This window comes from Scomber scombrus, chromosome 9, assembly GCF_963691925.1.
Source record: "Scomber scombrus chromosome 9, fScoSco1.1, whole genome shotgun sequence".
In the NCBI taxonomy this organism is placed as follows: Eukaryota; Metazoa; Chordata; class Actinopteri; order Scombriformes; family Scombridae; genus Scomber; species Scomber scombrus.
The window spans coordinates 18,498,844-18,514,736 of record NC_084978.1 but is presented as its reverse complement, the minus strand read 5'-3'; the positions used below and the strand labels follow the sequence as shown (position 1 = coordinate 18,514,736).

Genomic DNA, 15,893 nt, shown 5'->3' with positions numbered 1-15,893 from the left:
AGGTTCAGTTAATGATCACATAAGATTAACAAATGCAGCAAATCAACAAAAAACAATTAGTTGATTATCAGAATAATTGCTGATGAATTACTAATACTCAATTACTTAATTAATGGTTTCAGCTCTAGCCATAACTTTAAAAATCCTTAAAGAAAATTAGAGGGATGATTGCTGAATAAGCTTAATAATGATTGGCCCATGTAGGGGATATTAAGATGCAGCCTGATGTGTCCATGAGCTATTCATGGACATCAGTCTGTGGTCCTGGACAACAGTGCTGCTCTGTTTTTTTACACAAAGGGGCCAAAGACGTCAAATCCAAACAATATTGTTTAAGGTACAATCTGTGATCCAGATGTACCCAAACGAATCACTGTGGTGCCGAAATCTAAAACACATTCATCACTCTCAATCTGATTAGCAGGGTTTTAAAAACAAACTAAATCTGTGTTAATTATGGGTTATGAAAAAACCTCTATTTGATTATATACTGTATGTGAATATGCTTGAAATTTGCTTTACATGGTCAAAAATGTATGTGGTGCCACCCTCTTGATTTGGAGATTGGGACCTTTGTTGCATCTCTATCTCTCTCTCTCTCTCTCTCTCTCTCTCTCTCTCTCTCTCTCTCTCTCTCTCTCTCTCTCTCTCTCTCTCTCTTTCTCTCTCTCTCTCTCTCTCTCTCTCCCAATTCCTGTCATCTCTTTAGTGGTGCTATCTAATAAAGGAATTAAATACCAAAAAAATTGGTTTGGCCTTCAAAGACATTTTTACTTTGCTGCGTGTTTATATCTTCTATAAAAACATGTCTTCATGCCTCCCTCCATAATACACCTATTGTCTCACTCAACATCTGGACGAGTGGGTGTGTGGTGGGGGAAAAATGGTCTTGTTAAGCAAATACATCCTCATATTTCTTGCAACCCCAGCATTTGTAGGCATTTGTAAGCATCTTTTCAGTGGTTCTATACCTTGCAGGGCTTTCCTCGGTAAAAGCCTCCTCCGGCTTAGGGTCTGGGATGGGGATGATGTACTCGTTGTATGAAGTTATGATTTCCTGTGTGTCTGCTTCTTGTCTGAAGTCTCCAGGGCTGGAGCTCTGATTGTAGGGATCCACAGGGAAGGCGAGGGTGACGGGCGAGGGGGAGCCAAAAGCTGGGTTGGCAATGGGAAACGGTGAGGAGAGTTGGGGCTTGGTGCGCGCGACTGCCGGATGGTCACTCTTCAGGAAGTTGTCGTTGACTTGGTTGTATCTCTGTTGTGAGGAGACAATAGTTTGATTGATGAACATCAAATATTTTACATCACAGCTAATTTAACAGTTTATTTTATCTACTTTATTATTCAGGTTTTCTGATTTTTTTCAGTTTTACTGATTGTATATTCCTATCTTATATCTTAATTTCAAAAGAGAACTTTATGTGAATGTTGTGCATCTAAATTTTTGTACTTAATGACTTTTATTCAACAATTAAAAGGATGTGTTGTACTGCTGTTATATGGTAACTTACATGTATACCTACATTGTATACTTTCTATTTAAACATCCAATACAAAAAAGTTATCTACCTTTAAGTATATATCACAGTGTAAAAATACTTACAGTTGTTGATAATATTTGTATTATTATAAATAAATAACAAGTTCTTATCTAACAAGAACAACAGTGTCATTGACAAGCAGCATCTAGCAGTAGTGGAGCAATTACTCATATCTTTTATTTAAGTAAAACTAGTAATACCAGTATAATAAGCATAAAAATACTCCCTTATGATTCCTGCACTCAGAGTTTTACTCACAGTTGCTAGGAATACTTCTGTATTATAAATATACTTCAAGTATCAATAAAAAGTGGCTCCATTAAGAGTATTATATTATTATTTATATTATATCATTGGATTATCATTACTATTGAAATAATGTGTAATATACATATTAATATGGCAGTTGGAACTAACAATTGTATGTACTGTTGAGAGGTTTAATCTATAAATATGCATAATTATTCATTGATTGATCATGTGTTTTGTATGAAAGATGCAAACCTTCAAAGAACTACAACTACTACTACTACATTTAGCGGTATCAAAAGTACAATATTTCCATATGAAATGTAGTTAAATGGAAGTATGAAGTAGCATAAAATGGAAATACTAAGCACAAGGACCTTAAAATTATATTTATGCAGTACTTGAGTAAATATACTCCGTCTCTATGATTACAGGTCTCTAATCAGCCACTAGGAGGCAGATAAGCTAACTGTGAGCAAGTGAATTAGTGAGTACATGGATAACTTAATGAATGGGATAACATCACGCCTAAATGAAGTAGCATTTAAAGGTCATGAATACTCAGTATAGATGTCGTATAGTTTAAATGAGAGAGCTGAAGCACCTTTTTATAGCTCTCTGTCAGCATATTCCCCACACTGTTCACAAGAAAGGAGAACTCAGGTCTCTTCTCAAACTTCTCATCCCAACACTTCTTCATGATGTCATAGCTGCAACACAAACAACATAAATTAAGTTAATTTCTTATTCGTAATGTACATGTCAGAGTTATTGGAGAGGTAAAATTAACTGAGGTGATACTCACACTTCATCTGAGGCGTGGGCAGGCTTGGTCATTCGGTAGCCTCTCTTCAAAGCGCTGTAGAACAACTCATTCATGGGCAGATCGGGATAGGGGGTCCCACCTGCAGAAAGCGTCTCAAGTCATTTAGAAGCTAATCTAGCAATCTGACGTCATGGACGACTGGAAACCTGAACTTGATCGACATCTAAAGTAAATCTTAACTGAACAAGGCGTCTGAGCTCATGCATATTAAAAACGATTCCTTCATAGAAATAACAAAACATTTAACATATTAAACCAATGTATTTATTTTCCAAGAAGAACGGCACTGACTGATCATTTGAATCCCATTTGTTGTGCATTGAAATTTTCGTGCTGACCCAGATCGGAGAGCAAGATGGGTCTGAAAAGTCCAATGAATGTCAGACTGAGGCCGGGAAGCACAGAGAATCTTTGGTTATCGTTTACAGAGGCTGGATTGTGAGTTTGTTTGCAACCACTCAGGCTTACGGTGCATATGCTATAAACTGTCCTCTTTGTTTTCATGGTAGTTTCAAAAAATCGTGGGAAGAGGGTTTTTAAAAAAAATAAGTTCACAATACCCTCAGCAAGGAAATACTGATTTCAAAGCTTGACTGTGCCTAATAAGATTTAGACCTCATATGAGTCTTCAAACAAACTGGTTACCACTTGCAATCAGACATGGAATTTGAAATTTGCTATAGCCTTGTTTCATACTTTCATTTTTTTGTTGTCGTTTTATACTCCAGCAAACATGTTTTTGTAATTCATAATCTGCAAGAGGAGTAAAGGAGGAGTCCAGGAGTGTTGACTTCATGAAGCGAAACTAATAAAAAAGGTGTAGCTTGTTAAGTTCAGTGTGACCTTCATGAGCCATCCCTCTTTTGACTTTGACTTCTGGCTTCTTTGTGCATGTATGTGTGTGTGTGTGTGTGTGTGTGTGTGTGTGTGTGTGTGTGTGTGTACGTTTCTGACTTAGTCTACTTTAGGGGACATATGTCAGACTGAAGACCAGTTGATTGGGGTTGGTCAGTCCAACTGGGGACAAAAATGATGTCCCTCATTGGGGAAAAGCTGATTTTTAGGTCATTGGTTAAGGTTAGGCTAAGGAAGGATAAGGGTTAGGCAAGTAGTGGTTAGGGTTAGGGCGTATGTGTCTGTGTGTGTGTTTGTGTTTGTGTTTGTGTGCATCTGTGTGTTTAGACTCACCCAGTGTGAAAATTTCCCAAAGAAGGATGCCGTATGACCACACATCGCTCAAGGTTGTGTACAAATTATGGAAAATACTCTCTGGTGCCATCCACTTCAGGGGCAGGAAGGTCTGAATGAAGGAAAAACACACTCCATGTGAGAAAGTTTAATTTTGAAAGTTGTCTGCAGGGTTATAACAGTCCAGTCTGCAGGGTATTTATTTATTTATTTATTTATTTATTTATTTATTTATTTATTTATTTATTGCAAACACTGTAGCTCCATGGACCCTTTTTTCTGTATGATATTTAGCTATGATTCATTTAAAACAATCATCTATGAAAAAAGCTGCTCCTCTCCCTTTTCACTAGGCCCTGTTCCTCAACATTATCATGGTTTGGCACGTTAAATCATTATTATTTTCAGTCAGTGTTTCCTTTCATTTTTTGATCATGGTCTTTTAATAAGTGAATACACTGGCTGATATTTTTGGTTTATCGCTTAGCTCAGTTGTGGGCAGTGGATACAGCTTTGCAGTGAGGGACCGGCCATTGTTAGGATGTGGAAGAAAAAAAAGGTAAAACTGTTCTGAAGTAAATTACATTTTTGTTGAACTTGGTGCTCATGAACTGTTTGTGTGCTTAAGGTAGATTGTTATTGTCGGCAGTAACAGAAGAATCTTATAATTGTGTGGTGTTCTGCATACTTTGAAAGCCTAGTGTCTGTGTAGCTCACCGCCATACTTTCCTAAGCAGGTGGTGTGTTCCAGTTAGGTGAGAAGATAAAATACTATTCAGTTAAGAAGAGAAGTGGGGGCATTATGTTATGAGGCTGCAGATTTTGTTTGTTTTAGTTTTGCCTGTTTCTTTTTGTTTTGTTAAAGAATATCACCTTTTTGTAACATTTCCAGTGACCAATACCATCTGCATCTCCAAAGAAAGAAGAAACGAAAGAAAGAAATGTAAGATGGCAACGGTCAAAACGTCAAAACATGAGTCCACAAACCAATGGGTGATGTAACAGTGTTTATGTCCATTATTGTTTTTATTTTACAGTATATGGCTGCTGCTGCTGCTGCTGCTCTGCTTAACATGCTGCTGACACTTCACTCTGTCTAGACACTGGGTAAGTGTGTCCATTCTTGATTAAAAGCTCTGATTTTGCCGTCTATTTTCTTTTCTCCAACTCATGTCTGGTCTCTTCATGACACACTGGAGTCACTTTGCAGAGCAGTGAAGCTCTGCAAACAGCTACAACCTAGTGGAGTGGCTCACTAGTCGTTGGTATAGTCAAAGTTTATTAACATTAAGTGTACCCTGTGTCCAATTGCACCAAATTCGACACTGCACTACCATGGGTCCCGAGCCATATACTATCAATCAGATGAATGGTTCTTGATATACACAAAGGACATACATACAGAGAGCCCTTCCTTTAATAGATTGACACATTACCTTATTTTCTTTTGTCATTCAAACTCAACAAGAACAAGAGCTAGATCTAATCAGATAATCAACTCAAATCATGGTCAAAGAGCTACCATACAACTTATTATTGTTTATTAATCCTTGATCTGTTCATGACTGCTACTCACGCTGCCTTTGGAGATGTAGTTGGAATCATGCATGATGTCTCTGGCCAGGCCAAAGTCGCAGATCTTCACCAGTTTGCCCTCACAGATCAAGACGTTCCTAGCAGCAAGATCACGATGGACGCACTGTGAGGGAATAAAGTTAAACAAAATTAAATCACACCTTTTATTCAAGGAATGGTATAACTACTTATTGGCTTTACCATTGTTTTTTAACCTTTGCAAACACATGTTTCCACCTGTTTCTTGACTTTATGCTACACTAAGCTAAGCTAGCTCCTGTTGAGTGAGAAGTGGTATATTCTCATTTAACTATTGTCAAGACAGCAAGTAAGGGTAATTCTTAAATTGTGTAACTATTCCATTAAATGGAAATAAATTTGCTGAATCTACAGATTTAAGTGACCAGCTAAATAGTTTGGAAGAATATTTTAATTATCCTACATTCTTGGAGGCGAGGAACTCCATCCCCTTTGCCACTTGGTAGCTGAAGCCCAACAGATCGTCATAGGTGAGAGTGGAAGAGTCGCTGATGACCAGGTCCAATCTATCGCCAACTAAACACGATGACAAGGTGAGACAACAATCAGGCGAAGAGGAGATGGTGAGGTGAGACTCATGAATCAAGACATTGTCTTGTTGTTGGGGGAAATCCAGCTGTCCTGTGACTGCATGGGCTGAAATGAAGCTCATGCCCTTTATGCTCTAACATTTGTCTGTACATTCTCTCCGCTCTTTGATCAAAAAGAAAACTGTATTATTGATTTATGAAGCTAAAACAATGAATCATTTCATGAATGTCCAGCTCAATGATAAAAAATTGTATTTTCCACACATAAATATAGATTTTTCCAGAGTTTCTCCCACATGTTTTGCTGGCAGATGGTTATTGCTTGGCTTTAGATTATAGTGTACATTGAGTTGATCTTATCCCGCTTTGTTTCTTGGGCTCACCATGCAGAATTCTTCACATTTATTTTCATTCACAACCGGAAAATGAATTATTGTCAACACGAGAGAGAGAGAGAGAGAGATGAGAGAGAGAGAGAGAGAGATGAGAGAGAGAGAGAGAGAGAGAGAGAGAGAGAGAGAGAGAGAGAGAGAGAGAGAGAGAGAGAGAGAGAGAGAGAGAGAGATGAGAGAGAGAGAGAGTCTACAGACTTATATCAACAATGACACACACAACAAACCTTGTTCCTGGTAGAGGTCCTGCTGGTAGGGAGACTCATATGGAGAGGGCTGGATGTCTGCATACTTGATGGTGTCTATTTGCTCCTGCATGGGCACGTAGACTGAGGGTTCATCTTTACTCATATCCATGTATCCTCCATCACTCTCACTTCCAAATGACACATAGCTGCAGGGATACACAGAGTGTGAAAACATGGAATGTACTGACCTAAATCCATATTTATTCACGGTCCCTTATCATATAAAGCTTTATATCCAAAAGAAATCTGTTGGTATGTTACAGCAGAGAGATTCCCCCCAAATATGCTGTACAAAATGTTTCTTTGTGCAGTTCTGAAAAGAGATTTTGTGCAGTTGTGTCTTATTTGTTCTACTCACCCTTTCCTTTGGCTGAGTGGAGTGCTTCCGGCTGAGATGAGGCAGCCGTCATCTTGGTTCTTCTCTGCGTAGTACTGCAAGAAGGTGTGCTTGTTCCTGTGCAGGTAGTCCACCAGGTCACCATAACGACAGTACTCAGTCACCAGGTATAGAGGACCTAATTGGTGGATTATAAGGACAGAGGAAAATTAAATTAAATTTAGCAATGGCCTTTACAATAATTCAAACAATAAGAGGGTTCATAATTAACAATTTAATGTGTTTACATTTTATTAAATCTTCAAGATTAGTCAATTAATGTCATAAATAATGCATTTCAGTAAGTTATGTAATGTTAAAGTATTCAATTACATATTTTGATATGTTTCTATACTGTTGGGAGAAAGCAATGATTTTTTAATCATGTACCTTAGTTATACATTTGTTTTTGTTCAAGATTTTCTTTTCATAAATAAAAGTTAAAGACGTCATTATTAAACAAGGTTTTGTAAAATACAAATAACTGTCACTAGTGCTGCTATTAAATGTATAAATGACATTACCACCACAGTGATTAATACAAATGTTTTTTAAAAATGTAATTAAAGATTTGGATCATGCATAGATGCCTGATGTGGGGCACATTTATCACTTGATGAAACAAAGAACTAAGTGTTTCAGTCTAAATGACATTTATAGAGCAGCAGTTCAACAAAATGTTACAAAACAGACTAAATCTATTTTATACACCATGAACTGTGGGCATTTGTTCTGATTTTTGGCTGACATTCTGAAATAGTGCAGTGTGTTTAATTGTCAAAATAATTGCACAAACATAACAACTCTGCACTTTGTAACTTTGAAGTGAGTTCCAACATTCACTGCTTTATGCAAACCTGCATAATCTAATATAAAAAGCATTACATGCAATTTGATCTTGGAAACACATCACATACTCTCTGTAGGAGGTCAGAATTCAGTGAGAATTACATTTTCTTTTCCTGCCATAGCATTTTCCATTTTAGAAGTAATTTTGATTGTGAATGTTTCATGATTCAAAGTACAAAAGAAATAGCAATTCATTTATGAGTTTCCATACATCCAGCCAACTGAACAATAAAATGTTTTTCCCGTGAAGAAAACACTCTCCTCCTTTTTTATACTCCTCTCCACTGATTTCAGGGACTGTTAATATGTAAACAAACTATAATATGTAAACATACTATAATGCAATCTTGATATCTTTCTATCTTTCTATTGTTTACTTCATCTTTTTATTGTGCTTCTATTGTGTTGTCTATTTATTGTGTTTTATCTTGTTGTGCAGCACTTTGGAAAACCTTGTGTTTGTCAAAATCGGGCTATATAAATAAAGTGGATTGGATTGGATTGATACCCACCATGTTTGGTGCAAGCTCCCAGCAAGTTCACAATGTTGAGGTGAGGACCCAGGTGACTCATGATCTTCAACTCTGACATCAGAGCCTGAGTCTCACTCCTCCTGGCTGTGGCTGGATAAAGACAGAAAAAGAAACAGAGATGTGTTATGCTAAGTTCCAGCTCCATATTTTTAGTCTGGGAACTTCACTAGAGTAGTTTTGCATGATTTACATACTTCTACATCAGTTAGAAGTATTACAGGGAGGAATAGTTCAAGCAGAAACAGCCACAGTGATAATGATGTTTGATAAAGTGCTGCTGACGACCAGCACACCTCCAACAGGTAAACTATTTATTTTACATTGCAATGCTGTGTAATAGAAAAACCCTCACAGCGTGCCAGCTTGACTCGAGTCATGGCTCGGCCTGACAAAACCCAAAACAATGGAAAATGCTAGAAACTGTTAGAAATTGAGCATTCACAAAAGTCTGAAGATGGTGTTTTTTGGTTACAGTGATTACTTCTACAGAAGTTTACCTTGTCATTTGACAGTTTGGCCATGTTAAAATAAACATCCGACATTGTAACATTATATATGTGATTGAAAATAAGGAAAAGCATAATAGATCCGCTTTAAAGTGAGGCAGTGTGAGGTAGGTATGAGAACAGGAGACTTAAACATACTGAGAACAGGACACACCGAATCCTTGCCAAACTGCTCAATGACCTGTTGGCTGAAACCCAAACCAGGCTGGCAACCAGACTAAAGCTCAGCTGGGTGCTGCTCTCTCTGTTCTCGCAGGAATATGGCGCTGGTGTCACAATATTTGACAGCTATGCAGGAGACTCAACTGTGGTCTCTGCATTGTTCACACATGTCTTTCTACTGTGCTTTTGCATTGTATGTCTTACATTTCAGCATTTTCACTGCCACTTTTGTACTGGACTGGGAATGGGTGAGACCATATGCAGTTGCTTCGACCACCCTGCCAAAGGCTCCCGATCCAAGAGTGCGACCTGAAACACAAAGAAGGGCTCAGTAAGACAAAGTCTGAATAGAGCACACATTAGACGTGAAATGGAAGGGAGAACATTTCTGCTTAATAAATATCACTGTGAACACATTTGTATTGTTTTCTCATTAAAGGTGAGCTTATAAACTGATTTGAAGCAGGTCATAACAGACAGTCCAGATCCTTTTTTACAAAGGTGTCGTCATATGGTAGTCCTGAGTGGGTTTGGGAAGCTTTGTAAAGAGCAGCTGACTACCAACAACATGTCATCAGGGACAAAAGCTTAAAAAGAGCTTTGTAAATGTGGTGGGAATACAGCCAAGAAGACAGTTTAACAAACCTCATTTAGTATTCCAGCCTCAACTACGCCCAGACGACCCACACCACCCAAACCACCCACAGCACTAAGGTCACCTGGTGATGGCTGCAGTTTAGTTTGCTCTCGGCCTGAGCACAAGACTACTAATCAAAAATCTGTCTAGGTTGCAATTTTTAAGATTTTAATTTCCTTTTTCCAAATCTATTCTAATTTATAGCTTAATATTTTCCTTTCCCTAAAAAAAAAGTTAGTTTACATATTTATCAATTGTGTTATTTAGTTATTTATAAGTATTTTTGTTTAATTTGACACATTTATTAATGAACTAATTACAGGTAACTGATCACCTGATATTTGTAAAAAATAAATAAATTAATAAATGAATCCTTATTTATCATAGAAAATCGGCATGAAATCTTTTTCATGTATTGCACACATTTTGTATTTATTCTATCTTGCAGGTCAAGCTCATTTGTAGAATATCACATACAGTGTCTTAGTGGGCTTCACTGGCCCCTGTTAGCATCAGTTTGTGACCAACGCCAGCTCTCCACACTCTTATCTGTCCTGTTTGGCTGAGGACTTACCCAGCACCAGGTTGTCTCTGGGCATTTCCCAGGCCAGGTCATAGGGCAGGTGGATGGGGTCCACGTAGATGTACTCATGACCGTCCTGGCTCACAGACTCTATCACCTTCCATCTGATCTCATACCGAGGTTTCTAACAGCACAGACAAAAGAAAGACAAAAAAACACATACACAAGAGGAACAATTATTTTCAACATGTTCATTCACTATACTTAAAATAACTTAAAAAAACTTAAAAACATGAAAAAAAGAAACTGGAAAAAAGGCTAACGTGAATTTTACCTTCCTCCACACAGCGATGAGGATGATGATAGACATGATGATGATGACCACTAAGGCTAGAACTGCAGCCAATACTGCCACCTGGGAGAACAAAGCTGCAACAGGCAGGAGGACACAGAACATTACCCTGGATTTGTTCCTTTTCATTTAGCATATACAGGCTGCATATTTCACCTGATTTAACCAAGTTATCTCAGATTCTGACCAGGCATGAAACTACACTTTATAAACATGATGGCAATACTTTACTAGAGAACGTTATAGTTAGAAAGAAATATGTTCAACAGAGGAGTAAGGACTGATATTTATAGCTCAGCAACAACTTACACAGTATTATTGTTTGATGGAAAATAGAGAGTGTGTTTTATAAAATATAAACTTTCAGAACTGAAACTTCACAACTAAGGCTTTAAGCTTGTCAAGCTCATGTCTAAGTTACTTTTTTTAAACTTTTTTAAAACTGTTATCATGATTTCCTAATACAACCCTAAGGTGGTACACTAAAATGGCACTTACTGCTAGATACCAGTTTGACGTCTCTCCTGTCAATGAGCCCTGCTTGGTTGCTGGTTTCACAGCGAACTGTGACCTGCTGGGGCTTGTGGAAGGTCAAGCGGCTCCGCACCTGGCTGATTTTATGAGGCTTGCTGTAGCTGACGTTTGTCTGGATGCTCAGCACCTCCGGCTCTGGCGTCAGTGGGTGCCATATCGCTGTCTGGTTGCTACACCTGCAGCAGGAAATGGGATCAGCAGGTGGAATCTCTGGTAATAGTGTAAAGTCAAAGCAGATGCACAGAATCTGAAAGTAAAATAAACTCCTATGTATGGTCAGCCCCCTAGTGTTCACTGTGTGATGGTTCAGCATTGACGAAGGGGTGGTGCGACTTACTTGAGCATGCTGTCACAGCTGTACCACTGTATGGTTGGGGTTGGGACCCCCTCAGCTAGACAGGTCACCAAGTGTCTCTTTCCTGGGAGGTGGTGGTCAGTCAGGTCTTTAATCTGAGAGGGAACTACACACAGGGGGTGCAACAGTCATTAATCATTTCTGACATGGATAAAAACAAAGTCTGTGCCTGATTTGTCTGTTTCAAGACCAGTAATGAGTCCTGTGGGCAAAAAGAACTCCATCTCCATCTCCCTATACGCTGTGATAATTTTACATTTCTTAGAACAGCATCTAACCTTGCACCTCCAGGTCAAAGGTCACTTCCTTTGTGTCATCTCCGTTGGTGACAAGAACAGTGTAGAGTCCTCTCTGCTCTGTCCTCACTCTCACCAAAGTGAGAATACTGGCATGCCTGAGGGCAAAGAAATAGTGAAGAATTCAAGAAAAGTATAGCATGTTTGTGGAAAGAAGGCTAGTTTCTCTATCTGTGAATCAGCAGCTTTGGTAATATGTAAAATGATCAAGTCTGTAGTAAAGAATTACAGATTTTCTACATCGTCTTTGTGTATATATGTCTATTTTTATTGCTATCTATATTTGTTTGCTACATGTATATTTTTACTCTATGTGCATGGTTCTGTTGCCATGTGGACAATAAAGTTTTCTGATTAATGATTTTGAAAATTAAAATTTTGAGCTTCTGGACTTTTAAGGTTTTGTGAAAAACATGTGCTTGGTTCTGCAACCAAAACATGATTTGTTTTTGTTTTTCCTGAAAAATATTTGTGACTTCTGACAGGATCTTGTGTTTATGGTTCCTATGTGATGAATGATGGAATCCTGCCCTCTGGAGAGCATTGTGTTTCTTTCTGCAAAGGCCTTATCTGGTGATGACTGACAAGAGCTAGACGCCTCCAGAGGCCGTCACCCAAACAGAAGTCCATTGTTACTTGTTATTATATCACTTTGATATATTGTTATAATATATCAAAGAGTATATGGTCATCAGTTTCTTTATGGTATGTAGGGTATTTTGCTGAAGAGTCTCACCTGATCTCATTGTCTTGTCTGGTTCTGATGATTTTGTCTCCCTTGATGATGGTGCCGTCTTTGCTCCAGTTGACCCGAGGGGGAGGGTAGGCCTCAATCTCCACTCTCAGCTCCACGTTCTCTTGCACCTTGGCTGAAATGTTTTGTCGCTGAGCAGGCCTTATGTCCACAAAGCCTCGCTCTGAAGAGGCAAATGTTCATATTGTCAGCCACATACTGTACATACCGTACACTTGATCTTCTGCACTGTATCTTATTTATTTTGGATGAAACAACTTAAATCAACCAAGTATTTATGCAGCATTTGATTATTGTGTGACATCTTATTTCACTGGACACCAGACTGGAGACAGTGGACTGTGCTGCTATTCACTGTTGAACTTCTGTGCCCAGACAATATGTGTCTTTTCCATTGAGACGTCCAAAAGGCTCTGCTAAACTGTCCTCGCCTGTCTGCAAGGAGCATGGAGGTTCAAGCTATTCAAGGATTTCATAAACATAGCACACCTCGCTGCAGATAGAATAAGCATTCACAGACCCAAACACCTTCAGTGGCTGTCAGGAGACAGAACAAGGAGGGAGAGCTCTGTATGATGAATCCTCATGACTCTTCAGTTGCTGTCTGTAAGATGACTTAATTGCTTAGATGCTGAATATGATGTATGTTACTGAGCTTGCATTACATTGTTATTTTATATGTTAATGATTGAAGTTAATATGTACTTAAATGCTATTTGTTTAGCTGCAGAGTACTGTGCCCCCTAGTTTGATGATTTATTTTTTCAAGTTTTCACTCATGGCATGAATAAAGTGTCAAAGATTTATTTTACACTTCAAACATAAATAAATAAGACTGATCTTCATTTCCTTCACAAGATGTGCTTCCCTCACTTTCATTTTCAAAGGTTTATATAATAAGCACTCTTCTTTCTGTGAGCAAAACACAATAATAATCTCCTGTCTACAGTTTGTTTTAGTTTGTGTGTGTGTGTGTGTGTGTGTGTGTGTGTGTGTGTGTGTGTGTGTGTGTGTGTGTGTGTGTGTGTGTGTGTGTGTGTTTGTGTGTGTGTGTGTGTGTGTGTGTGTGTGTGTGTGTGTGTGTGTGTGACTTACCAAGCACAGTGATGTCGATGCTGGCAGAGGCAGTCTGCATTAGGACCCCCTCATGGACACTGCAGGTGTAGTTTCCACTGTTGGCCATTGTGGCAAGCGGGAAGATTATACTGGACCGCATGTTTGTGGCAGACAAGACAACTGTCTCCGGCTCAACATCAATAACCTCAAAGACAGAGGAACACAATAATTGTAATATCACACCTAATATTAATAAAGTACAAGTGATCAAACATCTGAACAGTGAGGCTTTATGAAACAAGGTGCTTTTTTGTTCACATTTATATTCCACTAGATACTACCACACAGTTGCTGATCCGGCAGCTTCATCACATTTCATTGATAAAATTAAACATGATGAAGCTTCCATCTTAAGTAACACTATTTTAAGTAAAAATATCAGGAAGTTTGCCAAAAGTTTTTCTTTTTTTTGTTTTGTTTAACTTGTGTTTACCTTATTTTAATTAAGATGGGACAGTGTAAATTAATAAAACACATGGTAATACATGAGTAAAAAGACTATTTTTTATCTGTAGTCCCTTGTTCAAACTGTTAAAAAGCCTTACTAAAATATAACAGAGCAAGACGAGCTAACAATACAAGCAGAACAAAACAAAACACTAACTTACAAAAACAGAACAACAGGACAGTTTAGTTGGTTACTAAAATACCTATACATGTTAGGGTGTCTTTCCCTGTGGTGTAAGATTACCTGCAGAGAGAATCTTCATAATGATCCAAAAATGAACCCACATGTCATTTTCCACATTTAAGAACCAGTTATCGCAACACCAACCACCATATGTCTTGAGTAGAATTTCACAGGGGGATTAAAAATTGAGGTGTGTCTCTACATCTTGATGCAATTTGGGCTCGGCCAAGAGGCTTGAGAATGATCACGGAGGGAATGCTGAACAAAAGCACTTGTTCTGCTCCACTCCCACTCACCTCTCTGTTGGGGATATCCCAGAAAAAAGTCACCAGCTCCACTCCAGGCACTGTGCAGTTTACTGTCAGCGGTTCTCCCTTCTTCAGGACGGTCTTTGATGCGTTAACGTAGGCGTCCATGGCCTCAGGGACTGGTACGGGAAGAGAGAGTGTAGGGGTCATTCAACAAAACAGTATATAAAGCAGTTACTCTAACTACTAATCAATCATTACATTGTTCAAAAATAATATTAATATATCTATCTAATCACCCCAATATGAGTCAAAGCTGAACTTGGTAGCTGTCTTGTGTAAACAAGCTTTACAGCTCCATAAAAGCACAAAATATTCCTCAAATTTCTTCTTTTGCACTGTTCAATGTGTTTTTAACCCTCATCATGCCAACATATTTAACATACAAGAATCTTAATAGTGCGACAAAATAACCATCATCATTAACCCTTTCCCAGTACACCCCAGGGAGACATTAGGAAATCTGTATCTGTCTCATTAAAAATGTATAGGTGGAAATGGGTGCTGTCTACTGGGGTCCTCCAGAACCCCAATACATTGGTAAGTAAAACACACTAATTAAAATAGAAACAGAAAACACTGATATGAAGTCATTAGAAACAAACTGATTGACCAAGTCATGAAAAATTGGAATGATAGAATATGACAAAAAGTAAACCTCTAGTGTCTGTGGGTACCGTAGCCGGTAGGATTATGGCAAGCCAAACTTTGGGACCAGATGTCTGTTATTTAGGTTATTATTACCTCACTAAAAGAGCTCCTGCATAACCTCCAATAGCAACTCTTCCAAATGAGAGTTGTGGGTAGACCAAAGCATATTTGATTAAATGTTGAATAAATTATACTTTTAGACTCAAAGTATATAGTACAAAGAACTGGCGAGGAAACCTGAATGTTATGCTGCATAAACTGTTAAGAAAAATCTGATGGACATTTTATGGGTATTTTTATGATGTTTTAAAAGTATATTAACTTTAATAGTTTGTTTGTGGACTGAGATTGAAGGGGGTAACTCTTTGTTTGTGTGTGTGTGTGTGTGTGTGTGTGTGTGTGTGTGTGTGTGTGTGTGTGTGTGTGTGTGTGTGTGTGTGTGTGTGTGTGTGTGTGTGTGTGTGTGAGTGTGTGTGTGTGTGTGTTTGTGTGTGTGTGTGTGTGTGTGCGTGTGTGTGTGAGTTCTGCAAATTTTAAGTGGTGTTTCAGCACAAATGAGGGAGATCTGTTTCTCTAATTGGACACTTACCAACAACACTGAGGACGTTAAAAGCGTCAGACTCCCTAACTTCTCCGTTCAGCTCCCCACGACACACGTAGGTCCTGTCCTCCAGCCGTGCTTTAAACCCTTCAGTAGGAACATACAGCCCCTTGATGGGCAG

At 38.5% G+C, this 15,893-nt stretch overlaps 1 protein-coding gene across 1 annotated transcript in view; it reads right to left on the bottom strand.

Annotated features, from left to right (window-relative positions):
* Positions 1-15,893, bottom strand: part of pdgfrb (platelet-derived growth factor receptor, beta polypeptide) — a 30,447-nt gene that overhangs the window by 2,297 nt on the left and 12,257 nt on the right. Inside the window, exons 4-22 of the mRNA XM_062425908.1 lie at positions 15,761-15,893; positions 14,509-14,639; positions 13,561-13,726; positions 12,448-12,628; positions 11,694-11,809; positions 11,398-11,521; positions 11,025-11,236; positions 10,509-10,603; positions 10,226-10,358; positions 9,219-9,323; positions 8,326-8,436; positions 6,947-7,103; positions 6,568-6,734; positions 5,822-5,934; positions 5,381-5,503; positions 3,805-3,916; positions 2,596-2,695; positions 2,395-2,500; positions 972-1,255 (exon numbers count right to left, since the gene is read on the bottom strand). The exon at positions 15,761-15,893 is cut by the window's right edge and continues 125 nt beyond it. Of these exons, the coding sequence (XP_062281892.1) occupies positions 972-1,255; positions 2,395-2,500; positions 2,596-2,695; positions 3,805-3,916; positions 5,381-5,503; positions 5,822-5,934; positions 6,568-6,734; positions 6,947-7,103; positions 8,326-8,436; positions 9,219-9,323; positions 10,226-10,358; positions 10,509-10,603; positions 11,025-11,236; positions 11,398-11,521; positions 11,694-11,809; positions 12,448-12,628; positions 13,561-13,726; positions 14,509-14,639; positions 15,761-15,893 (2,669 nt within the window). The remainder of the gene's footprint in view (positions 1-971; positions 1,256-2,394; positions 2,501-2,595; positions 2,696-3,804; positions 3,917-5,380; positions 5,504-5,821; positions 5,935-6,567; positions 6,735-6,946; positions 7,104-8,325; positions 8,437-9,218; positions 9,324-10,225; positions 10,359-10,508; positions 10,604-11,024; positions 11,237-11,397; positions 11,522-11,693; positions 11,810-12,447; positions 12,629-13,560; positions 13,727-14,508; positions 14,640-15,760) is intronic.